Below are 27,657 nucleotides of genomic sequence, written 5' to 3'. Positions count from 1 at the left end.
CAAATCCCTCACAATGCCAAACAAGTTCATCGCCACTGCTCGTCGTGATGGATGATGTAGACACACTTCTTGAATTTGTAGTCCTGGTTGCAGTGCGGTGCTGTCTGCTGTAACTCTGCTGACTTACAGTTTACACAGTGATTCATTTTATGGAGGACATTTTTCACTCCAGAGGTTATTATCTGATCTTTTTAAGAGGTGGACTGGCGGTTTTTGGCAGCCAAGTCAGTTTGATGTGTGTGGTAATGTGTGTTTAAGGAGTAAAACCGGCTTGTTCTGGGTAATAAAAGCCATTTTTCACTCATCTTGGATCTTAGCGGCACAAATATTTGATTTTTATGACCCTAGCAGGACTCTCTTGCTGCCTGTTGTTCTTTAGCTCATCCTTATTATCTGACGCTACATTCCTGCATGTCATGCACCTCAGCTGTGTGCATTGTTGCCTTGTTGGTTGTTACTATTAATAGTGCCGTGGCAGAGACCAGGGATCCTCCCTGCATTTGTCTCTGCCTCTGCGTGGAGAGTGGGCCCATAGACGAAAGCTAAGGAGCTGTTTACCCAGCCTTTGTACTCGACGGGCCTCAGTGTTTGCCCTGCAGGGAGTGCCACAGCTGGAGGGCCTTTCGTGCACCGAAGGGTGGGTGGGTGGGTGGAGTGGGGTGGCAGGACAGAATGGGACAAACCTGCAAGGCGGAGGGGTGGAGAGTGTCTGGAAGCTCTGCCGGTGAAAGGTGCTCGGTTTGTGGTGCAGTCAGCAGAGGGTCTGTGGTGTGTCTGGACTCCTTTGCCCATCCTTCAGGCCTGACAGCAGGTGACATAGTCTGGCAAGGTCAGGGCTGGACTGACTGGGTAAACACATGCACCAGGGTGGTAAACATGCATGTGTGTGTGTGTGTGTCTGTGTGTGGCCTACAGGTGCACACAATCAATCATGCATGTGCACAACCAGTCAATGGGCCCCTGAGCCACAGCCCCTGTTACTATTACTGTTAACAGTTGAGCTGCAATCAGAAGCTCTGTGGGTTGGCTGGTCCGCAAAAGCTTTCCCACCCTTTGGCAACTTTAGTTTCTACCCTCTGAAAATTGGCATGGAGGTTAGGGCTGACGTGATAACCTCACCATGAAATACCACACTATTGAAAAGCCAACTGCAGGGGATGGCAAGCAACTACTACTAACACTATAATCATGTTTTGTCTTTTTTAATTTCCTTTCATGGTTTCGTCGCAAATTTCAAATCTGCTACTAAAGCAAGCTGCATGACGAGACACTGAGTGTATGTTCTGCACCAAGCAATGCACGTTTGCTGTTTTTTTCTTTTCCGGTCACAGAGAGCAAGTATTGTGAATTTGCACCTGATCTCAGTTGCTTTGGTGTACTTGCGAGTCAGTCCATTTCTCAAAACAATTTGTACAAATAGAACCACACAATGGATGACTTCCAAAAGCTCGAAAATTTAACCCCAAATCCTTAATTTATCTCTCAAAAGTAAACATTTATATCAATGAATGTTGGTGCTGTCAGAATGATAGGTCTTTGTGTAATTGTTTACAAACAAGACAGTGAACATGCATAGCCAAGTCTTCGATATAAGAGTGTTCTCTCTAACTATTGTTGTATGTAAATGTTGCAGGAGCGAAGGTTATAGTACTGTTGACGTCACCAAGAAGAAGACATAAAACACACACTGACCCTATTCTTACGCGGAAACCTGAAATACTGTCCATATGGACAGCTTCACCTTTCTCTACTGAAGCGCATAGACAAAACCGCAGAACTGAACCAGTTGTGTTACAGAAAAGCAAAAACAGAAGTAAAACCTTTCATCATGATTTAAATTACATTATGGCTATAAGGCTTAGATGACATGTAGCATATATCAATACATACAAAAGTGGCAACTCTGTACTGTTAACTGATGATGTGGCTTAGGTTATTTGTGTGTCGTGCCCCCTCCCCCACCTATGCCCCTGTGATGTGTTGGATGAACAAGTAGTTTTGCCAATTTCACTTCTGATCTGAGAAATAGCAGAGCGACTGATAAGAACTTTCATATTTCTCTGAAAATGTATTAATAAAGAGGCACAAATCATGCACAAATAGATGCTGAACGACCACAAACGGATGCAAATTGACTACGCAGTGACACAGAATGACCAAAGAGACGGACTAAACGTTTACAAAGAGACACAAAACAACCGCAAACAGATACAAATTGGTCACAAAGAGACTTGGCTGCTCCTTTTGTCGTAATTTTGTATCTATTTCAGTTTGAGTGTCTTGCTCCTGTGTGAGCAGGGCGAGGGGCCTCTCACATGTCTGTGCCCAGGGGCCCATTGTCTCATAATCCGTCCATGCATCAACTCTCTGCGTACGTGCACCTACAAGTGAAATATAGTGAAACGCTCGACATTTATGAATCAGGGAGTGTAAACACTGACGAAGAGATGTCACTCGCCGGATTCTTCCACTGGAGCACTTTTCCAGAACCGCTCCATGACCGTCCTGTGTGACAATCACTCCCCTCCCTCCCTCCTCCCAAAGCAGGAACAAAAAGACATCCGAGCTATGTGGATGGGGAAGAAAAATCACAGCACTTTGTTGAGCGGCCACCGCGCTCCGATTTCACAGAGTCTCTGACAGGCGGAGCGGCGCGCTGCTTTTACGCATAGCCTCCAGTCCTGCGGGGCATTGTAGACATTGTTTAGTAGCTGTGTAGTAGACTCCTGAGAAGACACCGGAGCGGCACAGTCTCTGATAACTGGATACCTGAATCCAAAGTAAGACAGTTTAAAACCAAAAAAAAAAGAGAGAGGCGCTTGCTTGGAGACGCGGAGTGACGCTGCGTAAAGGCGTGACGCATGGACTTTTTATGTTAAAGAAAAATATTTTGACTGACAGAGCAGCGTTTTTTCAGGTTCAACTTGACATTCAAACTAACTGAGACTTACAAGAAGAAGGAGACTTTCCTGTGATTTCGTCCTAAATGAGAGGGCCGCGCAGAGTCTGTCCTTATCGACCTTGACTTCACTTTTAAAGTGACGCATGAACATGTTGTGAGAAATTTTCCCGCGGTGTTATTTACTCATTAAGCATAGGAGCTGTTTGAAGGCAAGACTGAACAGGTAAGGAGAAGGGGAGTCGTGCCTGAAAAACTGGCTTCATTTCATTAAACGATGGTTGGAGGTGAATCAGCAGGGAGACGGCGCGAGTAGAAAATTGAGGACGAACATTTTTTTTACACTTCTGTTTGTCTGTCCTTCTCTCTCGGTCGCCGTGTTGGAGTGTTTATGTCACCGCAAACAAACTTCTACCTCATTAGATTTTATATAGGCTTTGCCCTGCGCGCTCGAGTCAGCTGTAAAGTTTATTTTTCCTGACCTGGACAGCCTTCCCGTCTGCAAAATGCCAGTCTTAACAAGTCATTTAGTCTCGTATTTTTTCTTTAAATACACATTTCTTTAAAATCTGAAAATACATTTGCTTACATTCACTTCACTTATGTTTCGGGATTTTTCCAGGACGTTTTTTTGAAAAATATGTTTTAAAAAGTGCGAAACCGATGAAATCCAGAGAGGATATTCCACTCAAACTTAAATTCTGATTGTAAAACTTGAGATAATATCAATAAAATGACTTCATTCAGCAGGTTAACAGTCTGTTTTCACCATCCACCCTCTGTGTCTCCTCTCCAGGGTGCTAAGACTCTCCAAGAAGCCGTGACGGGACACCCGGTCAGAGAAAAAAGGATTTTGACCCGCGTAAAAAACGAGGGAGGAGGCGCCTCTCGCGTTGGAGCAGAACCGCTTTAGATGGATTCTTCATGTTTGCTTCAGCCTCAGCGAAGACAGCCAGCTCTGAACACTCACAAACCGTGACAGTGAGGTGTAAAACATGACGCATCGCAGCGTATGGATAGCCGAAGACATGAGCTGCGCCCAGCGTGGAAGAAGCCGCGGCTCTCCTCTCCTCTCCGGTGCGCACTTGGAGCAGAATGCGCACAGGGCAGCTGGTAAGGCGCCATTCAGATTCTTTAAAATCTGTATAGGGATTTAACATTTAGGAGAATATTGTTGGATATCTTTAATGTTGTGAAAGCAGACCTGCGCCCTTGTCTTCATGTTTGCTGTGACAACACTGAAATGGCTGTTTGATGTTTGATTTCTTTTCACATAAGCGGCTTTTTGCTGAGCTCCGTGCACGCACCTGCCAGCTGTTTTAGGCTCCTCTGACTCTGAGGGTCACTTTGACCTGGAGACCTGGAGCTAGTGTGTTGGACTTATGATTTAGTGTTTTTTGGGGGAGTGCTTGTGAAATGCAGTCTGGGAAGAGGACGGTGGAGGTTTTGTTCTCTGTTTTATGAAGTGAAGTTTTATGATTCATGGTTTGACGTGTTTACAAGGTGCCAGAAGGTGACTCTGAATTATGGAAAAATATAAATCAAAGTGGCTGTGATGTTAGAGTGAGTGTGTGTGTGTGTGTGTGTGTGTGTGTGTGTGTGTGTGTGTTCTTATGGATGAGGAGGAAACAGTGGCAGTCAGGAAGTCTTCTAGTGTGACCCTCTTCTGTGGTGGGCTGCAAATCTAAATATCAAAGCACTGGACACACACTCACACACATACACATACACACACACACACACAGAGCTGCATGCATTTCCCTCCTCTACAGCACCTCAGTCTGAGGGGATCAGGGGCAGAGCGAATCTTTTAAGCTTCAGGTGTTTTGACGTGCTGGAAGTCAAGCACATTGCTGCTCAGTTTCAGAAGAAACTGTGTCGATTACTTCAGCTTCATGAACATGATCACACTCTGAACTCTGGATTTTTTTTTTTTTCTATCAGTGGCACATTCACAGCTTCAGTTTGCGGTACTTTCCGTCCCATAATGTGCAATTTTTCCTCTCAAAGATGTGAGAGAAACTGCACGATGCGTCAGTGAACTTTCATACTTACTCTCTGACTCAATGGCCCACTGACTCACTGAGTCATGTACATACAATGTCACTCATGCACTCAGAGGAGGCTCAGTTGGAAGGCGGCTTGCCAGTGGCGCCCCCAGAAATTTTTACATAGGGGTGTCCCCGAAAATGTCTGAATGTCACACCAAATCTAAAAGCTTTTCAGGAATTTGCTTAAGCTGAAGAATACAGGCCAGCTGAAAACCATGTCAGTGTGAGAGTTAAAGACTCGCATGCTAATATACTTCTGATTTTTGTTTTTTTTAAAGTTAATGTTACTAATTATCTGATGTGTATAGAATAATACCAGTCACGGTTAACATTTTGAGTTCCCCACCAATGCTGTTTTAATGTTCGGTATCTACATTTTAGGCGTTTCATTGTTCTTCAAATAGGCTCATTGTCCTTTTCTTTAAATGACAAATATAAAGCTTTAATTTAAAGGGGTACATTGATTTAAAGGAACAACACATACACTGGGAACAAGCTTTCTCACATTGAGGGGAGACTTGAGGGTATATAGAACCCATTTTTATTTGAATATCTTAAAGTTAGAGCTCAAGAAAGCCTTTGGAAAATGGTTGTCCGTTGTTCCCTTACCAAAACTTAGTCTAGCTTTGGAGCATTATTTAGACCCCTTATCAACAAGTTATGCTGATTGGTACCTATGAATGCCTTCATGCTACCTTAAAAGATGTATGAGCCACAGCCTCCTAGAAACAGTAACATTGGCCACCAGTTATTTTCACCAGTGGAAGGTTCAGCAATTCTATCAGGGGATCATGGCCCCCCGACTCCTCTCTGGGGACGCCACTGCAGCAGGCCTCTGATGTTCAGGGTTGAATCTCACTTTTTTCTTTCATGTCTCTTCTTTGCATCTCAGAACAGTTTTACATGATGAATCTGTGTGTGTGAGAGCTTTGGCATCACCTGAGACATGTCACACATCCCCAGCAGGCGCCCTCCACTACATGCCTGTAAAATGTGTGAAAACAAGTCGTGAAACAGCCTTGTTTTTCTTTACTCGTGTTGTTCAAATATTGCCAGTTTGTTCTCAGGCTGAACATGAGAGCATCGCCTCTGCTTCAGGCATCTCTCACTCCCCCGTCACGCTGCCACAGCTTTCACTTCCTCCAGTCAAAGGTCACAGGGTCAGCGGCCCTGCTGTGGGTCAGGTACAGCGGGGCCGGGCGTGTTCTCTTTACCAGCAGCCTCCTGATGTGTGGTCTGGTTTGTTTTAACTGGCATGCGGCTTTACGAGCGCTAGCGTGCAGTTTGTTGGTATTATGGGTTTAACTCTTTCTTGCTGTTGTGCTGTACTGTGGTACCAGTCAGACTCACGGAGAGGCAGTTGAACACTTAAAATGACAAAATAAGTTAGCGTTATTACCACGCGTTTATATAGAACATCCTCATAAATATGTTTGGAGCCATTGTGGCTGTAAACAGGCTGTTTGTCCTCCTCACCCAGTGGTCTTCATTACAACATAAGCTCCCAGTTACAGAGCCTGATACTTCAAATATTACTTTTATCTATTTCATTAAAAACCCTGAGACATATTGAGGATAAAACCAATAATTTTAAGAAAATGTAACTCTGCAAGATTGTATCTCTCCCATCAAGTTTGCCAAGAAAAACACAATATACCTCACCTGGCAACCGAGGGGAACGAGTTGGGGGGTAAAAGCAGAAAGGAACAACACATTTTGTTAGTTTTAGAGCTCAGTAAATATTCAGGGAAAAGAAATGACTGACAGAGTGTAAAATTACCTCCTGAATGTTCACTTCGCCACTATTTCTATCTTAAAGGGACAGTTCACCCCAAAATCCAAAACATATTTTTCCTCTTACCTGTAGTGCTGTTTATCAATCTAAATTAGACTGTTTTGGTATGAGTTGCCAAGTGTTGGAGATGTTGGCTGGAGAGATGCCTGCCTTCTCTCCAAAATATTGGAACTAGATGGCACTCAGCTGGTGGTAAAAAAAACCCCCAAACAAACAAACAAATAAAAATACATCCAAAAATACATTTAAAGATCTCAGCGTTAATCTCTTTTTTTCTGAAATCATGACCCAGTTACCCTAATAATAGTAACAGACCGTGTTGTGAGCAGTTTCATGATGGAACTATTTTCTTTCTACTGAACTACACCCACCAACTGTGTCACTGTGCAGAAGGAAGCGTGCACTACTACTACTACTACTAAACTACTGCTAGCTCATTATAGCACTACTAAACTAGCTACCGTTGCAGCTCAGCAGCGGAGGACACCATTAATGTTTGCATCTCGCTCTCGTCAGGAGCATCAGCCTCATCCATGAGCAGATGCACAGTTCATTCTGCGTGGTGATACGGTCGACTGGTGTAGTTTGTAGAGAGAAAATCATTTCTATATAAAACTGTTCACAACAAGGTCTGTGGATTATCTTGAGTAAATGCATTTTTTGACACCTTGAGCACCACAAGCCGAATGCCACAAAGTTACATTATGTTGGAGAGAAGGCAGACATTTCTATGGGTGAAATCTCCAACACTCTGCCACTCGCATCAAAACAAACTAGTCTGATGATTAGCACTAGAGGTGAGACGAAAAAAAGTCATTTGAATTTGGAGGTTTACTGTCCCTTTAAATCTTGCATCACTGTGTGATGTTTTCAGAGCTAAAGATAAATATAAGATATTCACCCCAAAAAATCCCTTTTCAGTATGTCCAACACTGCACATCTGTATGAATTTAGAGTTAAAAAGACGTTAATTAAATATTATGACTAATATGGCTAATAATGCTGAGTGTTTGTGATGATGTTTACTTGCCAAAACCAAAAGCACCTTATTTCTTGTAATTGATTCTCTTCTTCTAGAATCTGGACTTCTTCATGTAGTGTGTGTATTAGTACATTTTAAGAGTGACGTGTTGTCAATTAATTATTTTAAAGTTATTTTAAACAATCTGCAAACATCACAAAGATCAAGTTGTTTTTTGTTTGTTTGTTTTTTTCTGACCAAATTCACTATAATTCTCATCTATTTGATCTGCTAATGCATTTTTGGGGGGTACATTTTCAGGATCAGTCAATATCATAACACTTTACTGATTGTTACAAGAAATAATAAAAATCAATTTAACCCCAAGGTCTTGTAATATAACTTTAACTGTTTTATAAAAAGTACCCATTAGAGAACCATAAAAACAAAAAAAAAAATCAAAAGTCTTGACACAAACAGAAAGTTGGAGGGGATCTTCCTCTGCCGCTTTTCCTGAGGTTTATTCCTCTTTTCCCCCACAAGGGTTCTTTTTCTGGAGTTTTTCCTGAGGTGATGTGACGGTCTAAGGGCAGAGGGATGTCGTAAGCTGTAAAGCCCTCTGAGGGAAACTGTGTTTTGTGATAATGGGCTCTATAAATAAAAATGACTTGACTTGACTTAATGCAAAAATTGAAAAGTTCAGATTGCAGCACAAAATTATAAATCATCAAACACAGTGACAGACTTAAATTCTACAAGCAACAGATTGAAGCGTTTTGCTCCTTTCATAGTAACATTAAACACAGTGAGATATTAACCAGCTCAAGGAGGGCACAGTCTCTTCAGATTGGTGAAAATCTGTCATTAAAAGATGGACGTGTGCGCAGGGAGCACAGCAGTCCTCAGCTGTGTCTCAGCCGCGGTGTGTAACGTTACTCTGGTTGTTTTGTCTCAGCACTAATGGAGAAAGTGCAGTGAGAGAGATTGATTATGCAACCCAAAGTGCCACAGGGCAGCTTCAATCTGGAAGTGCTTAGAGTACGCAGCGAACCACAGTGATTCCTTCAGGGCAAATTGAAGGAGGCATGATCTGACAAAAAGGAATTTCAATTTGTTAGATGTATTTCTTCAGACAAATGCTTCCCATGCTTCTTATGTTTTCTAGGCCCTTACTTTTTGTAAAGTATAGTGGACAATCTCGTGCAAGTATGCCGAGGGAATTATTTCTGTCTCTGATCTTGAATTGTTTTGTTGTTGTGGAGCATTTTTGGCTACTTCAAGTTCAAACGGCTTAAATTATTTAGAACAAAGCAGCAGTTAATACTTGTGGAGCCGCTGATGAAACGTAAAGCGAACTCCTGTCCTTATCGTAAAATCTCCCTCCTTAAAACAACTTTTTCCTCAAAATACAGAAGAATGTTAACTAGCCCAGTGCAGTGTTTCTGTCTGTGAGAGCTTTTTTATACAATAAGCTGTATTCTTCTGAAATTAGCAGGTCAAATTCATTAATCATAGCGTCTGAGGGCTGCTTTGAACTATCAGGCCAGGTCATTAAACCCAGTCTGTCTGGGGCACGAGCGGGCGACACGGAAACACTTTGGAGAGCGCTGGTTCACCCACAAGACACACTAATAATGACCAATGTGTGTGTGTGTGTGTGTCACAGATGGCCACGTTTCTGAGTGCTACTCTCGGGCTCAGTGTGGGCTTAATTTGGAGAAATAACAACATAAGAAGGGAGCAAGAAAAGGTCGTGAGGGTGGGAGAGGGGATTTCAGTGTGTGGTTTTGTAGGAAAGGTGAAGGGTTCTGTGTGCTGTTGAATGTGTTTTTTCTATCTTTTCCTCTTCCTCCCTCTCCTTTCTTTCCCTCTGTCCTCTTTGCGGCCTTTTAAGCGCTGTCGTCCTCACAAACACCGGAAAGTGAAATCCTACCCTCTGATCATCGCTCCAACGCGGCTAAAATGTGTTCCCATTTAAGGTGAGGCTCACCCAACCGCTCTCTGTGTGGCTCCCTTTTAAAACCAACTTAATCAGGCAGGAATCTGGGTTATTAGGGTCAGGGACACTGGGGAAACTGCCTTAGTGAGAGACAACGTGAGGAAGAGCGAGACGGTGAGGACACAGATGTGTCGCATCATGAGGCTGTCTTCGTCTCAGCACTGATGGGGAAACGAGGCCCGGCGTGGTGGATGGTGGTGTCCCGTCTAATTTACCTGACTGAGTCACAAGACGCTTATGCGTCTGTTGCATTGTGGATTTCTTTGTGGCTAATTAGTGCTAACTGCACATTATCCAAGCTTTCCATTGACCCTGCACACTTAATCTTGTAGCTGCGGACAGTGTGGAAGTCACAGCTGATGTGGAAAATTCTGCTCCAGGTTCATCACTCCTCCTTTATGTTCTTGCAGCCCAGAAGAAAATGTTGGCACTGTATGTTTCTGCAAACCACACATATGTTGCATTTGTATGTTTTGTTTGTGTCATATCAATGTGTCTAAAGTGACGTTCTTCTGATTAAATGCATATGAGCAGACTTTGTCATCAGGACATAGTGGTGATGGATCGTTTAAGACCAACAAACAAAACAGCTGGATGCTTTGAAGCGCGACATTGGCAGCATTTTCAGCAGTGATTGTCCTAATCATAACCAAGTGGTTTTTGTGCTTAACAAAGCCACATACTAACCACCGCTACATAATAATGTACAAATGTTACATATCTTTAATGGAAACGTACAAGCCAATATTTGTTAAAAGTCTTTAAAAGACGTCTTTAGCTGCATTTGTTTCACCAAAACTGGCTATTTTAAACCAAAACAGGATCTTTTCTTAACTTCAACCACAGTGTTGTTGGAATGAATAGAAACAGAGTTAGAGTTATATAGAGTATAATAGCATGAAATGTTACATAACTCATTTTTTGCAGAAATGTACAATGCCAACATTTATTCTGTGGACTGGGTTAATACTTGAAACCTCTTGACCGCTGATGCAGTTTGTGGTTGTGCATGAAAGGATAATTGTAATTTAAAACAACATTGTCTTGTCATTGTACTTTTGTAGCTTTGGCCTTAATTCCTGTTGCTGATAATAACTTCTATTCACCAACTAAATCGCAGAGACCTGGGAACATGCCAACACTGATAAAAGAAATCCGACAGGGAAACAAACATGAGTAGTCAGACAATAATACAGTAAAGCTGCATTAATTCATTTTTTGACTATAAGCACAACAGTTACACAGTTATGGCGATTGTGTTAGGAAACATTTACCTACACTTCAACCAGATGCAACATTAGCATTTATTTGGAGTCATGTTTGTGTTCAAATAAAAGATGTTAGGCCAATATTCACTCTACTTTTAGCTCTGTTTTTGGCCTCAACCAACCCCTGAGGGAAATATATGACTCTTTATCAGCTAAATGCTCCACTATTTTCACCAGATAGTCACTACATTTGTCTGGCTGATGAGAGCACTGACCCTAAAACCAAAATAATACACTTAAAGTTAAAGATGCTTAATTGTTCCGTGGAGGGGAACCACAGAGTAGAGCAACGTCTGAGTTTGTCACTATGAGCAACCCCCTTCCCATTACACATAGTCATTCAATCCTTTGTTAATAAACATATTGGTTATCGCAGCTGTAAACCAAATCCTAAAGCTAGCTCAATTTATTGTATTTGACAAGAAATAAAAGCTAACAGTGAAATTACAACAAAAATTATTCGTTATACATTCGTCATCGTTTACAGAATAGTTTCCTGCTCACAGTTTTCCAGTGTGATAAAGGATTATTGCCATTCTTTCTTGTGTGCACAAATGTTTTTGGTTTTTTTTTACCTTTATGCAAAATAGATTAGTTAATCTGCCAAAACTGTTGATTTTCAAAAAGCCATCTAATTATTTAATGACTAGTGGCAACCCCATTGTTTATTTATTTATTTATTTTTTATTTAGCAGTTTGCTGTGTACTGATACCTGATACCTGCACTTCCTTTGGTGAGCATCATATCAACAGATGTACAAAGATAAGTAAAATAAATTATGCTTTAACCACAGCTGTCCAGCTGCACAGCTGGCTGTAATACACTGCAGTAGATGTTTTTGTACCTCACAAATCATTAGATGAGGCAGACACATCACACATTAGTCTGTTAATGTGGAGTTGGTGTCACAGCAAGCTAATCACATAACCTAAGTATATCGTAAATTATTTTAGGTTACTTGGGGACTGTGTGCCAGTTAGCGTCACGCACAGTTGGAAGAATGATTATGGTTCAATTTTCCTTTTCTCTAAATGAGCTGATATTGACAGATTGATGATTAGAGAGAATCCAGAGTTCCTGGCAGGAGTTGACAAAGTGCCTACCAGCAACAGTAACAGCTATTATTTGGCAATGTACCGAACAAGTAGTGATTAGTGAGGCATGTAGAGGAACGGAAATGTGTGAACACAAAAGGTAGAGTTGGATTTGCAAATCTGAAACCAGATGGCTGAAAAATTAAAGGGAGTGTCTGAGATATAAAATGTGACATGTTGATCTCACTTACAATTAAATCTTGGAAACTGTTTGCCTTGGGGGGGGGTTAATAAAAGTACTTTCTTAGTAACTACATGTAAATATTAATTTGTGTTTACTTTATATTTAAGTGTTAAGTTTACTTAAAATTTAGCCGTATTTACTTCATTTTGTGAACTTGTTGTGACCAACTTCAGTAAACCTAGTTAATCTAATCGAAAATAAAAATATGGTTGACTAGATTGCAACCAGCAGAATACAAAGACAAAACACAGTAAACTTGGTTTACTGAAGTTGCGAAAACTTTGCAAGATTTATTTAATTAAACTTTTCATTTGTAAGTTGCAACAACTTCACAAAATCAAGTAAATACACCTAAATTAAATTGGTAAAAAAAAAAAAAAAAGATTAAAAGATGTTTTTACCTAAATTTTTTCAAGCCAAGAGATTTCCTACATTTTTTAAAGTAAAACCAGCTTGTCCAATTTATAGTTCAACTCCATTTTTTTTTTGCTAAATAATTGGATATCCCCATTATATATTTCAGTCAATTTCCTCTGCTGTGCGCTCCATGACAGCCTCAGCTCTCTGGGGTTTGTCTCTCTCAGCCTCACAGTGAAAACACGTTTCTTTTAGGAGAGCCAGGTGGCTTTGGTGGCTGAGACGATGACAGCAGCTCTTTCTCTCTCTCTTTGCCATAATAATGCCATCAGGGTTGCAGCCCGAGGTTAACGCGCTGGTCACAGGCATCACTTTTATACCCTGTGGAAACTCGCATTTTATCGCACTTGTTACGACCCACTGATCCCGATGCTTTGATGACCTGCAGTAACTTTCCGCAGCACCTTTTGGCAACTTGAACCTGCACATGTGAGGGCGTTAATCCAGAACTGTTACACTTCAAACACATTGTTCTCCACTAAAAGCACGTCATTTATCCCACTGAAGAATCATTAGACACGTTTCTGTGGAGCTCCTCTCTTTGGAGTGGAGAGAAGGCTGCAGGGTCAGGGGAGTAAATCACTGATCACTCAGGTTTATCATTAGGGAACCAATAAGTTTACCTCTAATAGGTGCTTGTAATGAGGCTCAGGATGTACTGTTGAACCCTACAGGCAAGGCTTGAAAGAGGTATTGTTCCCCATAATCTGTGGCTGGTTTTCTCTGCACATGATGATAATCAGCAAGATAATCACCATAATACTGAAGATGTATCTCAAAGCTGCAATACTTAACTTTTTTTGCCATAAGCTGCATAAACATAACTGATCATTTTTATGTTAAAACGCTTGATTTGGCGAAACATGTTAGCCATTTCGAGTTGTGTTTTTGACCACCTGATGAATGCAAGTTTAATATTTATTTTCCTTTCTGCTCTATTTTGGTCTTTATTATCTCATGAGGGAAATATCTGGGTCTTTAGCTGCTCTGTGCTCCACTGTGTTGAGTCAGTGGAGTCATGTGGTAATTTTCTGAAAGTTTTTCAATTTAAGCAACCACTTTCACATAACATATGGCCATTTGGTCCATGGTTTATATAAAATGTTGACTACAGCAGCATTATATATATCGATATTAGGTGAATTTGGTCATGATTTACAAGTCAGACATGTAAAAAAATTGCACTGAACCACTGCATATTTTAAATAATCATTTAGGCTATGTCCTCATATCACATTTTTGATTTTAAACACATAATTTTAGCTACATTTATGCCTAGCCCTTAAAACTGATTGCATTTTAGTCTGGACAGGCAGAAACAAAGATTTTAAGAAATGATGACAAAGACACTCACGTTAACTTCCTGATAATGTCTCATCAGTCATGACGTGTCATGTCAAAATATTAAACTAGATCTACATGCCCTTAGTGATTTTAGCCGTCTTGTGCAGTGCTCCTTTCCCATTCCCATGGCTTTCTCCAGTGATGGATAGTGCTCCTGGCACCGCTCTAATATTTCGCCGTATGTGCTTTCCAGTGACTCCCAATCTGTCTTCCGCCACCTTGACAGTTTCAAACTAATATGTTTCAGTGTGTTGTGTTGTTAATGTGCCTACTACTAATATGGAGGGGTATCTCCTGTCATGCTGCAAAACATACATGCTTATTGTCTGTCGCTTTGACATCTTCTTTTGCAACACTTTGGCTGAGACGCGGCACCATAAGGGTGAAGCTGAGGTTGATGGGAATGTGATTTTGCAGGTGTGTGGTTATAAACTGGATCGATTAGACAAAATGAAATGTTTACTTGATGTTGAGGGGATCACAGAGGTCAGTATCCTCTCGGGACCCTAAACATCTGGACAAAATTTCAAGGTAATCTGTCCATAGTCGCAGAGATATTTCAGTCTGGACTAAAGTGGTGGATCAACCAGCGGTTAACATTGATCGTTGGAGTCGAACCCAGCTCATCCCAGCCCCTGTTATTCGCAGTAAGTCACCCTGCTCCTGACAGATTATTTCTCTCAGCCCACCCTGCATGATTCTCTCTCATTCGTCTCTTACTGACCTGAAAGAATCTCAGACACCTTCAGGCTCAGATGTTGTCAGTCGGTTAATAAAGCCTCCTGGTGGGAGAATCACAGAGAGGGGTGAGGTCATATGGATTCACTCCTCTCTTCACCATCCTCCTCCAGGCTGTAGAGTGTCCACACCTCTGATTACCCCGGCCCCCCTGTGTGTGTGTATGTGCTGAAGTGTGTATGCCGAAACTGACAAAGATTGGATGTATCTTGTGTGTTTCTGTGCGAAAGGATTATTAGAAAAAGGAAGCAGAAAAACGGTGTGTGTGTGTGTGTGTGTGTGTGTGTGCATGCGCGCATATGTGTGTTTTCAGGGGTGTTTGGGTGGTGGGGGCCTCCCCACCTATCTGAACCGAGGCATGGGACTCGCTATCTGTTTCTCATTTCGCCAGCGCTCTGTGGTTTTCTAGCAGTGACAGGCCTCAGAGTGGAAACTGGCACTAACGAGCAATTACATCCTGCCTGCCTGCCAGGGATTATGGGATTACAGACTGACCGGGCTTCAGTCTGCGCTCTCTTTCTGCACTCTCATTTTGTCATTCCCTTGCTTCCCTTTGTTCACCTTATCTTTGCTTTTAGACTTCCATTCAGTGGTTCAATTATCTTTTTCTAATTTTTATTTCCCCTGGATAATAAACCATTCTCTATTTTTAATTCTCTTTACTCTAATCATATGATTTTTTAAAATTATCTAATTCTTTCTATCACTCCCCCTCTAGCTTTTCCTCCTCTGGCTTTGTGGCTGCCTCACATAGTTATGGCATGTTAACCGCTGAAGAGTGAAATTGTTTTAGTCAGAAAGGGTTAGAGAGCACATTTAACAAGAGAAAAAGACATTTAATGTGTATGAAATTTAATGAAGCTTGATGGAAAGGAGAAACAGGAGGAGGAGATGAAAGTAAAAGAGAAAGTGCAGGAAAACATCACTACTTGGCATCATATGAGTGTCTGAAGAGGTTTATTTATATAGTCCAAAAAGGGGATGCCATTTTTGGTTGATTTTGCTTTCTATAGCCCCACAACCATAAACATTAACTGTACATTTTTAGGGAAAAAAGTGCAAAATTATGTGAAATACAAGACGCCTTTCCTTCAAGTTTGACGCTACAGCTTAAGCACCACATCTCAAAGCACTATCCGTATAGAGGTGATGAAATTGTAATGTTTTGTGATGTAAATGTTCTCCCTTTTATTTCATTTATTTCTTTTTCTGTTGGCTTTGCTGACAAACAGCTGGTTAGAAACGTTAACATGCGGAATCACACTGCCCACCCACCGATATCCACTGGTTAGCCAACAGCCTTGGCTGCTCCGCACTATGCACCACCTGCCGCTCATTTGGAAATGTCGCTGGTAACACCATCCTGGTAGTGGGATGGTGTTGCTGCAGAAACGGTGGCCTCTCTCCTCCCTCAGGCCACCCCAGTGAGTAAACAGCGTCAAACCCCTCTCTCATTGTTAAGTATAGTGGTTTTTATACAGAGATCATGCCGCCTTTGCTTTTTCAAACATGACCAAACAATGGCTGCATCATGTTGCTGGAGTGTGTGATTATAGACAGCTTACCAGCACTGCAGGAGCAAAAGAGGCGTGATATTTAATGCATCAGCATCGGCCTCCAGTGTGACATATAGCATCCATGTCAGGGGCACTTTATAAACAATAACAACAACATAACATGGCAACTGTTTGCTCTCCCTGTTATATGCTTCTGTCATCCTCTGCATCCCCTGCTTCGGGAAAGAAGGTGTTCCCAAATGTTTTCTCAATTTGCTGAAAATTTTCAGCTGCAGTTTTTCTTCTTTGAGTTAGCTGCTAGCTGCTGCTGGTAGCTTTTTAAATCTCTCGTCACATCTGTCCCACCCATGGTCTCCATCCTGCTAGCTGTCCCTTTTCCACAGACTTTTTCAGGGTTGTTACTACCTCTACTGCCAGCTTAAAAGATGAGATAACTCTTCCCCCATTCCGAGATTGTACATTTTATACAGAACAGTGAAGCGGCACAACAGCGTGATATTCCTTGAACAGGCAGTATTAAAGGGTCATGTGTTAGTACCTATAGCCATGCCAACACTGCTAGCAGTGTCAGTAAGTGTTAATTGCTCCCACCCAAACCCACTGGTCCTGAAGATTGTTAAAATAGACTAACATGTACTCAATTAAAAAATATTCTCAGTGGTTACCCAATTCATCTTTGACATCCATAGTTCAAATTTGTTCATTTGTTCACAAATTTGTCCCACAGGGCTTCTCAAAGCCTCTTCACTCAGATAAAGAAAAAAACATTCATTGAGACAGACTGTGAGGATTTGCTGTTACACTCTGAAGCCTCTTGTATGACATTTTCTGAAAAGCTATCAAACTGTCTATAGAGCACTACAGGCAGGATTAAAGCAAAGTTACAAAACAAGTTTTTCACACTGCTCTGGATGCATATATGCAGAGCTCTGGGGCACATGTAAGTACAGCAGATATCATCACGTTTTGTGGGACCTCCGCAGGTTTCTCGGTGTCTGGTAGTGATCAGACGGCTCTCCTGGTGTTCTGCCTCTCTCTCCTGCATCTCCTCTTACACTGCAGGTGTCTTTTATTGAGCCAGCGGTGATTTACTGTACTCTTGTTTTTCTCCTTGCTCCTGCAATCAGGCACCGTGGTAGTGACAGGTTAAAGCTGGAGGTCAGATCATTTCACGGACGTGCACGCGCACACAGCAGAGAACAGAGTGTGTCTCTAATAGCAGGTCATTATCAGAGAAGTTTAGCTTTTAGAGGGAGGTGGAATACCACAGAGCTCGGAGCTTTCTTTTACAAGGTGAGAGGTTTATGGAGGCTCTGTGGGCAAAGCTCAGGTCTGAGGGTGTAATAGTATACAGTAGGCACCAAGATCACTAACCAAAAACATGTCCGTTATGTCGCCCTGATTCTTTTCTCAGCAAAGATGTTTCTCTGTTGACAACAGCAGTATTCATAAAAGGATTACATATTTAAAAGTAGTATACATTGAATCATTGCATTATTTTTACAGCCTACAAAGGCAGAGAGCAAAAGAGCTTGAAGTGTGACTGCAGTTAGCCAGATGTGTACCAGGTTTTTGTAAGACCTTAATATGATGCCTCTGAGGCTGATTATTATTCATTGTGAAAGACTTAACATAAAACTTTATGTTTGGCCAATTTAAAGGGCTCAAAGAGAATTTGTTCTCGTTTCATATTCAGCTTAGTTTTCCATTTAAACTTATGAGCTTCTTTAAATAATTCATCTTAAATACATTTGAATATGTGATTTAAAGGTAGTTTAACCACATCAAATTATGGAGTATCACTAGAGTCACATAAATCAGCCCGAATTTGCAAGCGATTTAAACATGGAAAAATCTGCTTAAAGTAGGCAATAGAGTTTTCCTCTCTGTTTCTTTTCTTGTGTTATGTTTGAGATGACAAACACACAGGAAAACAGGGCTAGTAAACAGTAAAGAGAAACACAGAGGCCAATGAAAGAGTTACAGTGATGACTTCTTCTCTCTCTATCTCTCAAACTTAAACTCAATTTTCAGCTGCAGTTGGTGACTTGAGATAACTGATCTGTCTATCCATTCAGTGCTGGTCAGATCAGATCGATTGATGAGAGGAGCAGCTGCTTTAAGTGAAAGCAAAGTTTAGACCCAGCAGAATGAACGGTTGAGTTTCACTTTCAATGCGGCTAAAGTTCTACTGCTCCATCTGTGCCATTAACTTTCACTTTTTCTGGTGATACTGTTTACAAACAGAAATTGTCATTTCCTGTGTATATCTTTAACTCCGTTTTGGATAACCGCATAATAATGCAAAAGTCCAAATGCTGACAAGCATGAATAAAAACTCTCTTAATATTCCAGTTTTAATCCATACTGCTGCTCTGTGTTGGTGATAGTCAGTGAACTGATGTTACTTTTGTGCTGACAACCTCTGTTTTAAAGCTCATACCCTGCTCTTTTACCTCGTAAATATCCCCCAAACAAAATCCACATCCATCCTCTCCAAGCACTTAAACTGTATTTGTAAAAGCAATTCAGAGCGGCAGAATAAGCTCTGGAAATAGTAACTGGCTCTGGCTTTATGGGTTGTACTTGCTTCAGGAGGGCTTTCCCACTTAACTTACTGTGAACAACAACTGGCGCGCAGAGGACCAACAATGCAAATGGAAGGTGACAAGAACTCCGCTCTCCCCACTGCAGACATCCTGATGGACAAACCAAAGGCTTTAATCAGCTAAACAAGGAAGAAACACATGCCCGGCTTTCTAAACACACGTAGAAACACACGCATGTTGGATCTGAAGCTGCACACACACATACACACTGTCAGTAGGCCCGTGTCAGTATGCAGCTCTTCAGGACCAGTGTCCTGCTCTCCACCTCTCGACTCCCCCTCCCACCTCATCCCCGAAAAGGCTGGAGGCGTCGGGCTGTAAACAGCTCCAGAGTGCCAGGATGAAATGAACCAGCAGACAGGCCCGTGTAGACTCCCAGCTCGCTGATCTTAAAGGAGCTAAATGTTCCCAGCTGTGGCATTAGGGACTCTGAATGGCACCTCTCCTGAGACCCAGCAAGGATCTATATTTCTCTGTGCCGCCTGATACGCCGATGGGTTTTAAATCAGCTCATAGACGGAGGGAGATGTAGGGCTGAGGAGTCAACACACTTTGGTTTTAGGTTGCAGCGGTGGTGCACACTCTGTCCGTCAGCTGATTTATGCTCACTTTGTCTCCCCTTGTCCTCCTGTTCCCCTCAACGTCTGTAATTTTGCCTTCCCTCAACTGCATTGCTGCAGATTGCAGAAATGCATCAACAGGTCTTATCGTGACCCGTGATCTGTAACCTTTTGTCAGTCTTCCATCTCATTGCACAGACAGAACTGCTGGGATTGTTTTTGACTGTTATATAAACATGGCGCACGACATATCGGCAAGATCTACAATACACGCTTGAATACGTTACTATGGGCGTACAGTGTTGCTGCAGTTCAGCTCCGAGGTTATGCAAAGCATCTCGGACATGATAGATGTGGTTTGCAATTATGTTGGAAGTATCTATGGGCAGACGGTTGTTTCAAGAAATTGTTCATGTCAGATTTGTGTTGACTTGATGATTGATGAGCTGATTAGAGAGAAAGCATGTTGACCTGCTTTTTACAAAACAGATTTACAGAAGAAATTAAAGTGAAACAGAGTAAAAGAGGTAAAACAAGAATGCAAACAACAAAATTTGATGTGAATTTTTTAAAGGAGGTCAAAGCAAAATGGGATTTACAATGCTTTTTAAAGATTCGCATTAATTTGGCTTCTCTTAAACTTTGTAGGATACTTTCGACAGCGATGTTTTCATTCTAAGGCAACTGTCTCTGCAGACTCCTGTAACATGTATGTTATTATGTGGTGGATATGTTAAAACTTTACATTTCAGTCGTGCTGTGTGTTAATTTGTGTATATGTTGAAGCACAAAAATCACTTGATTATGGTTAAGATCATGTTTTGACTCAAAACAGCCACTTTTTGTGCCACCATCATGGCTTGAAATGCAACCAATAGATTTAACTGTTTGCTTTTGGTCTTGAACAGTGGTCTGCCGATTGGCAGCTGTCTCGCTTTGGTGTCATGCCATCCAACATCTCTTTCCTTCTCATGATGATAAAGTCACTTTTGCTTTGATGTTGACATGATGCACATGAAACACACAGGGATGCCCCTTGAAAGTCAGAGATTTCACGCTACTATTTGGCATTGACGGCTGCAGGTCTCTTAATACATCCATGGTGCAGACACAATGCAGCTGCACGGAGGAGACGAGGCTCTGCACTGTGAGGCTCAGAGTGAACATCTTCTTTTATGTGCTTAGAAGTGGTGAATTTACAGCTCGCAAAAACTTACAACTCACTCTCTTTTGTTTGATATCTATTGTCAGCAAAAAACACATTTGCGATCCCTCATTAGTGCAGTTAGCTTGTTTACTATATTATGTGAACGCTGCTGTCACACTGAAGGTCCCGCTGAACCCCGTTCAAACTTAAACTACATGAAAAAGAAATTAATTGTTGAATATTGGTATAGAACAGCCAAATTTGATTTGGCTGACATAATTCTGAGTTGAGCCCTACATGCAACTTTAATGTATCCATGGTTTGCAGACACGTACTATGCCAACAGTTTCTTCTGGCAACTGGCCTGTTGAAGGGGTCACCAACCAAAAATGTTGATAACCACTGAACTTGATGACTCACTGAAAAGTAATCGATTGCAGTGTCTACTGATTGGTCCACCACTTTGGTCCAGACTGAAATCGTAACATGTCAACAACCATGGCATGGATTTCCATGTAATTTTGTGCAGATAAAGTGCTCAGATGATGTGTCCTAATGACTTTGACTCACCTCTGACTTAAGCAGTTGAGAAAAATGTACCTTTCTACCCTTGTTTTTGGAGTACATGATGCTCTTACCTCCGCTGAGCTTCACATTTTGGTCACCACAAAACAACTCGATGACCTCATGTTACGAGTTGTGTGGTTGCTCTGCGGTCAGCACAATCCTCCACACTGCACGTACTATATATAAACATCTGCCTCCCTGACACTTCTTATCACCTGTCCTGCATCTTTGTGGTTTTTTTGTCTGGGACCTCCGCGAAGTGCTCTCGCTATGCCTGGTTCCCCCTGCTTGTACCTCTGCCACAGGAATGACCCTGAAGAATGCCTTTGACAAGTGTATCGCAGATGCTGCCCTTTGTTGCCGAACTGGGGCTGTTTGCATGGATGTATGAACCGACAAGCCGACACTAGCCACACTAGCTGGCAGCAAACACTGGTCTTTTACTGAAGCAGCAACAAACACGCTGTCCTCATGCATTGAGGACGTGATTTATGTGACATGTCAGCTTGCTTAGGGGCCCACAGGGCTGTTTATTTTTTAAATTTTTTTACAGTATCTGGACAATTGTGAGTGTATAGACATCATAATGCCCGCATGTTGTACCTATAGTTTATGTTAACCTTTTCAAGCTGAGTTCTAGGAGGAAAGCTGAGAGTGAAGCCTTGTTCTTGTTCTTACATTCCTATCTTTCTTTCTGTCTCTCTCCAGGTGGGACCAGATGGAGAGTTCGGAGGAAGGATAGACAGGAGATTACCTCTGTAATGTCAGCAAAGGCCAAGGTTTGTCATAAACAGACGTTGTTGCCAAAAGAATACCTTGAAAATTTCCTTCTCTTCTTCTTCTTCTGCCTATTCTTCTTCATATCTTCTGTCACATCTTCTTCTTTCCATCTCTTTTCTTTTCATATTTGGCGTTCTTGCCATATAATGAAATCACCATCTCTGCAAATAGGCCAGCCTTATCATTTTTCATTTCCATTGTACAGACCACTATAAACCAAAGGATGAGTTATGTGTAGGTATAAATTGTTAATGAAATCCATCCCCACAAGGCTCAGAACGAAGCTTTCCATAAAGCCATGTCAGCGCAGGAGCTTTCATTGCTAAATTCTAAACCAGTGGATGAAGCTTGATCCTGGGCGGAAAGAAAGCAGACTTATTTGACTTGAGTATTACTGAAGAGTAAGTGAGATCATTTTTGATGAAAAGGGCTTAACACAAAGAAGGGCTGTAGCTCATTTGAAGGGCTGTGTGTTTTTTGTGCTTTTATAAGCATTATCTCATTTCTTTTTCTGTTTTTCTGTCTGTAAAGCACTCTAACAACTTAGTTTTGTTATGAAGTACATGGTCGCCATGAAAGAAAAAGATCTAACAGCCAATTTCTTTGGTGGTGATTTTATTAGTAAGAAAAAGACGACAGCTCAAGGCCAACAGCAGAACTGTACATCTTAACTTTCTAGAAATAGCTGAGATGCTGTGTCACCAAAAATCTACTTGGAGGAATATTTTGACATTTTGGCAAATGCACTTTTTGCTTTCTTGCTGAACTAGATGAGGGAGATATAAATGTCATGTCAGTCAGCAAGTGTTAAGCTTAGCAGAGAGACTGAAAACGGAGGGAAACAACTAGCCTGGCTCTGTCCACAGGTTAATTCAAATACAACTGCCAGCACCTCTAAAGCTCTCTGCAGTTAAAACATTATAGCTTGCTTGCTAAATATGACAATCCACCAAACTGTGCGCCACTCTGCAATTCTTGCATGGTAATATTTTAGTCCAATACACTGTTATAAAACTTAGGAAGCTTTAAGTGAGAGAAAAAAACAGATGATTCATTTTCTAAGTCTGATCTTAAGTGTTTTCTCTCCTGTGTTTATGACTTAAGAACTTTTTTTTTTAAAGTTTTTTTCAGGATAATGTTTTAAGTTACTTTTTTCATCTGTCAAAATACGTGAAAAAAAGCTTTGGTAGGTGAAGCTTTTTAGGCAAGATAATTTTTCATGTTAATATAGTACTCATTTCAGCCACAAGAGGCTGAAGTGCACCACAACTCCATGTACTAAACAGGACTAAAAGCCTCCCCTCACAGGTTAATTTTATTTTCTCCATGCACTCAGAACAGAGGACACATATATCGTTTGTTAGCAAGTTGTGTAATATCACTGTCATGTCTGATCCTGACAAAGGTAATTTTTTTTCACCTGTCAAAACTTAGAGAAGTGATTCTGGCGCAACCTTTTCCACAGATGAAAAAAACTTAGAACTCAGAGGCATCTTAGGAAACGTAGAAACATCCTTGCTAAACCCTTTTTTTTTTGCACTATTCTGAGGTCATAAACACAGGAGAGAAAACAACGTAGGTCAACCTTAGAAATCAAATCACCAGAATTTTTTTTTATCGCTTGCCTTTTAGGCTTTTATAACTGATAATATCTCAGTATTATGTTTACAGCTTGTTTCCCTGCCAATGAGTGGCCACAGAAATCTATTAATGCAGATGAAAGAATGATTAATTTAATAGTTTGGTATAAAAAAAGTATCAGAGAATTAGAAAGCTACTCAATTACAGCAGTAAAAGCACTTGTGATAAGTTATTTATGGTTTTATTCACTTTTTTCTTCATTCAGTAATTTTTAGCATGCAACAGAGTTAGTTAACCAAATTCGACAGATTTCCCTTTGCCAGCTAACATGTGACTCTTGCCTCCTGTAGGTGCTGCTGTGGGTGCTCCTCTCTCTGCTGCCTCTGGTGGAAGGAGCTCATATGAAAACTGGTGCTGCCGGTGTGGGATCAGACTCGGGCCACGCCGTGGGCCTGCTGGCAGGCCAGGAGGAGCGAGAGCTTCCTGTGACGCTGCCAGAGGTGGTGGAGGACGAGGAGCAGGAAGACGACAGCGACCCTTACTCTACTTGGCATGCTCTATACGGTACTGAAGCTCTTATGAAAGTGTAATTTACAGCACATCTGCTTTACCAGACAGTATTAGAGAGGAAAGAGAGCATGAGCCCGGGGATCTGCTTTGTATCTCAGTCCTCAAAATATATTAACATGAGATTTAAAGGTGATAATATACACCTTTGCATTTGTCTGATAATCTAGTGTGCAGACATTTTTAATCTGTTGTATTTTCAGTATTATCTCTTGTCCAGCACCTTTTTTTTTTTTTTTTTTGTCGTTTGGATGTGCATGATTTTGTGAACTTTTTACACTTAAAATATCCGTATATTATCAATATTTGATTATTATCAAGAGATTCAAAGGGTGACAGTTCATTTTAATTTAACAAGTAGAAGTGAAATTAAGGATTTTTGTAGAAGAATTTGCACGTTATTGCTCATAATTTTCTGGCTAGGTTTTAATTTTCATTTTAACTGTCTTTCCTTTCCATTTTCAGACCCCTTTGTAATAGACGAAATGGATGACCATCCCAGTAGTCGCTGGGCAGGGCGCTCTCCACGCTCCTCTGACCCCTCGGAGCCTCAACCCAAAGGATCTCCAAAGAAAAAGAAGAAGAGGAAGAAGAAAGAAAAGGAGGAAGAGGAAGAGACGGGCAAAGCAGATAGAAAGGGTAAAGGTAAGAGCAGACAGCCGAAGCAGAGCAGCAGGGACTGCCGCGTGGAGAAAAGGGAGATGAGGGTTCGGGACTTGGGCCTGGGCTTTGACTCGGATGAGATTGTTCTCTTCAAGTTTTGCGTGGGTTCCTGCCAGGCTTCCAGAACAAACTACGACTTGGCACTGAAGGCGCTGCTGGAGAATGGCTCGCTGCCTCGACGTACCGCCCGCAAGGTCAGCAGCCACCCCTGCTGCCGCCCCGACCGGTACGAGCCGGTTTCCTTCATGGACGCCCAGACCACGTGGAGGACCATCCAGTCGTTATCAGCTGCCAGCTGCATGTGTATGGGCTGAAGACACGCGCGAAGGTGACGAGGAGGGAGGTCACCCATCCTGAACGGAGAGGAGTCACGAGGCAGAGGGGGGCGCTGTCACACACACAGAAAAGAAGTGACGGAGGCCACTTGTTGATTTCCTGTTGAGGAGAAAAAGGGGCTCTTCTCATTTCTTGTTTTTTACCTCCTCACCTCCTCCGTCCTCCTGCCTGTGACCTGGAATTTCAATTCAGCGTGTTAACGTGAAGGATATCTCAACTCCCAAAATGCATCTTGATGTGAGAGGAGGCTTGTCGGAGCTATGAACGAGGATGTATCATGTGCAGGAGTCTTTTCAGCGGCCGTGACCTATAAAGGAGCCGTGACACACAGCTGACGATGCTGCTGTGCTACACATCATATTCAATTGACGTCCCTTCAATATGACGGCTCCAAAACATGGATATTCATGGATATTTCGTTTTGTTAAACACCCTTTGCCCCTCCTTGTGTCCTTCGTGGCCTCCTCCGCTTGCATCTCAGGTGGGAGGGATTAAGACGCGCAAAGAAAATTTGAGAGTGTACAAACTGAAAAAGGATAAAAGTGGTGGGTGTGGCGGGATGACTGAGGTTAAAGGTCATGATGAGAGACTGAGGGGGAAGTCATCAGGGAACCACAGTCCTGATTTATTGTTGCGTCTTCAAAGAGTGAATTCTTTTCAACTGAATAACAGAAAACTCCACACCAGTTCATACACATAAAAGAGACTCTATATGCGAACAAGACTGCTCTGACTTCATCTGGGCGAGATCTGAAGGCTGAAACTCAAGAGATATAAAGAAAAGACACGATTAAAGGACTGACACTGTGTTTATATTCTGACTTAAAATGAAAAAAAAGACTGATATGACGTTCACTATTACTAACAGTGAAACCCCAAAAGCTATATCATTTTTTCCCGCATAAAAACAAGGACATGACATCGTATTGTTTCTATGTTCAGGTGAACTCAGCCAAATGGATGCCATGCATCTTCATGTATTACTGTATAAAAGTAACATATATTTATTTCTGATAAATTATTTATTTATTATAGCTTCATATGAGAGCTGTTTTTATTAACTCTATATTGTAGATAAATATCTATTTATTGCCGAGATTCAGATTTCATGTTGACAGTTACTTCTCACATACAGTGCGTTCTTTCCTTTTTTCAAAGGTGCTCCTTTTCATTTTTATCCAATGCCTCATGAACTTTGTTCAGACAGCTGATTCTGGGCAGAATGAGATTAGATTCAGTGAACATTTCTGAAATTAACTGAATGATTTTATGAAGCAAAAACATGATCCAAAAGCTCAATTTCTCTCTTACATTTTATCCCAGATAGAAAAAAAATCCTAATAATAGATATCAGAAACAAGTTGACCTACATTGACATGATCTGGCATACTTAAAGGGGAACTATCTAAATGAGGAATTTCAATGTTATTTCCATGGCTTAAAGATGTTCAATAAATATTTTTGAACATGAACTACTCTCTCTCATAGCCAGAAACTAGAGACGTAAGTCTCCAACTTGTGATGTCCATAGGTGGTTTATGAGAAAATTGCCCCTGAGCACAGATATGGGTAAGACCCCACCACCTCTCTAACTTAGGAGAGTGATTCACAATCACTGTGGTGGTTTTGCATCTTTTTTTGTTGTTTTGTGTCTTTCCTCAGTTTTTATGCATCTTTTTGTGGTTTTGGCTCTTTGAGGTAGTTGTCTGTTCTTTGTTACTTTGTTTGTTTTTTATTTATTTTGTGTCTCTTTGCAGTTCTTTTGCATCTTTATGTATTTTGTGTCTATGTGTGTTCATTTTGACTCTCTTCTTGACATTTTGCAGATGAAGGCCAGGGCGGCCTGACACACTGCGCCCTGGTACACCCATTCAGTAATCCATCCATAATGAATGATGTCATCAAATATAAAGTCTAGAGCTGCTCGATAGACAATGAATGGGAGCCTGATTTTGTAGAGCCACAGAGTGTTTGTTTTTTTTATACCCAAATGAGCTTTACACTACTGTAGTGTTCTCATTTCTAAAACAGAAAATGAATCCACATACTCAGATCATTCCCCAGGGTGCTCTCAGTGTCATCTTCAACCAATTCCCAATTCATTGTCTGTGGAGCAGCTCCAGACTTTATTCCAAATTACATCAGAAATTTAATTTTTACCACTCTAGCTTTGGATTTGGGAGAGTTGTTCATGCTTACTAATATTTTGGACTGTCTTACACCATAGGAATAACTTTAAATTTTGAAAATGGGCGTAGTTTCCCTTATATCAATATTTTTCCTCAAGACCACGTCACATTCTTGAGTCTGAGAACTACTGGGTAGTGATATCAGCTTTTCCACAGCGTAATGGAAACAGCCAGTCTCAATATCCAGAATGTATGCAGCAAACAGTAAAACATTATAATACAAAACCTCAACATTTCTCATCTTAGAGTGGGGATATCAATTCAGTTACACACTCCAGTATGTCATGTTATTATTATTATTATTATTATTATTATTATTATTATTATAAAGTTTTCTTTATTTTTGTATGGCATTATCCTCTAAGGAAATAAAGTTTTTTTTTAAATATA

The 27,657-nt window shown here is 41.3% G+C and overlaps 1 protein-coding gene across 1 annotated transcript; it reads left to right on the top strand.

Moving 5' to 3' along the window:
- The first annotated feature begins 1,072 nt into the window (after positions 1 to 1,072).
- artnb (artemin b) lies at positions 1,073 to 27,657 on the top strand. Its single transcript, XM_042498231.2, has 5 exons — positions 1,073 to 2,780; positions 3,696 to 4,012; positions 21,860 to 21,930; positions 23,863 to 24,076; positions 24,545 to 27,657. The coding sequence occupies exons 2-5, from the start codon at positions 3,895 to 3,897 to the stop codon at positions 25,054 to 25,056; spliced, it is 915 nt and encodes a 304-aa protein (XP_042354165.1). The 5' UTR covers positions 1,073 to 2,780; positions 3,696 to 3,894; the 3' UTR covers positions 25,057 to 27,657.

Source organism: Plectropomus leopardus, chromosome 12 (genome assembly GCF_026936395.1).
Source record: "Plectropomus leopardus strain MGB_pleo_1.0 chromosome 12, ASM2693639v1, whole genome shotgun sequence".
Lineage (NCBI taxonomy): Eukaryota > Metazoa > Chordata > Actinopteri > Perciformes > Serranidae > Plectropomus > Plectropomus leopardus.
The sequence above is the reverse complement of the archived record's forward strand: the minus strand, read 5'-3'. Positions and strand labels throughout refer to the sequence as shown.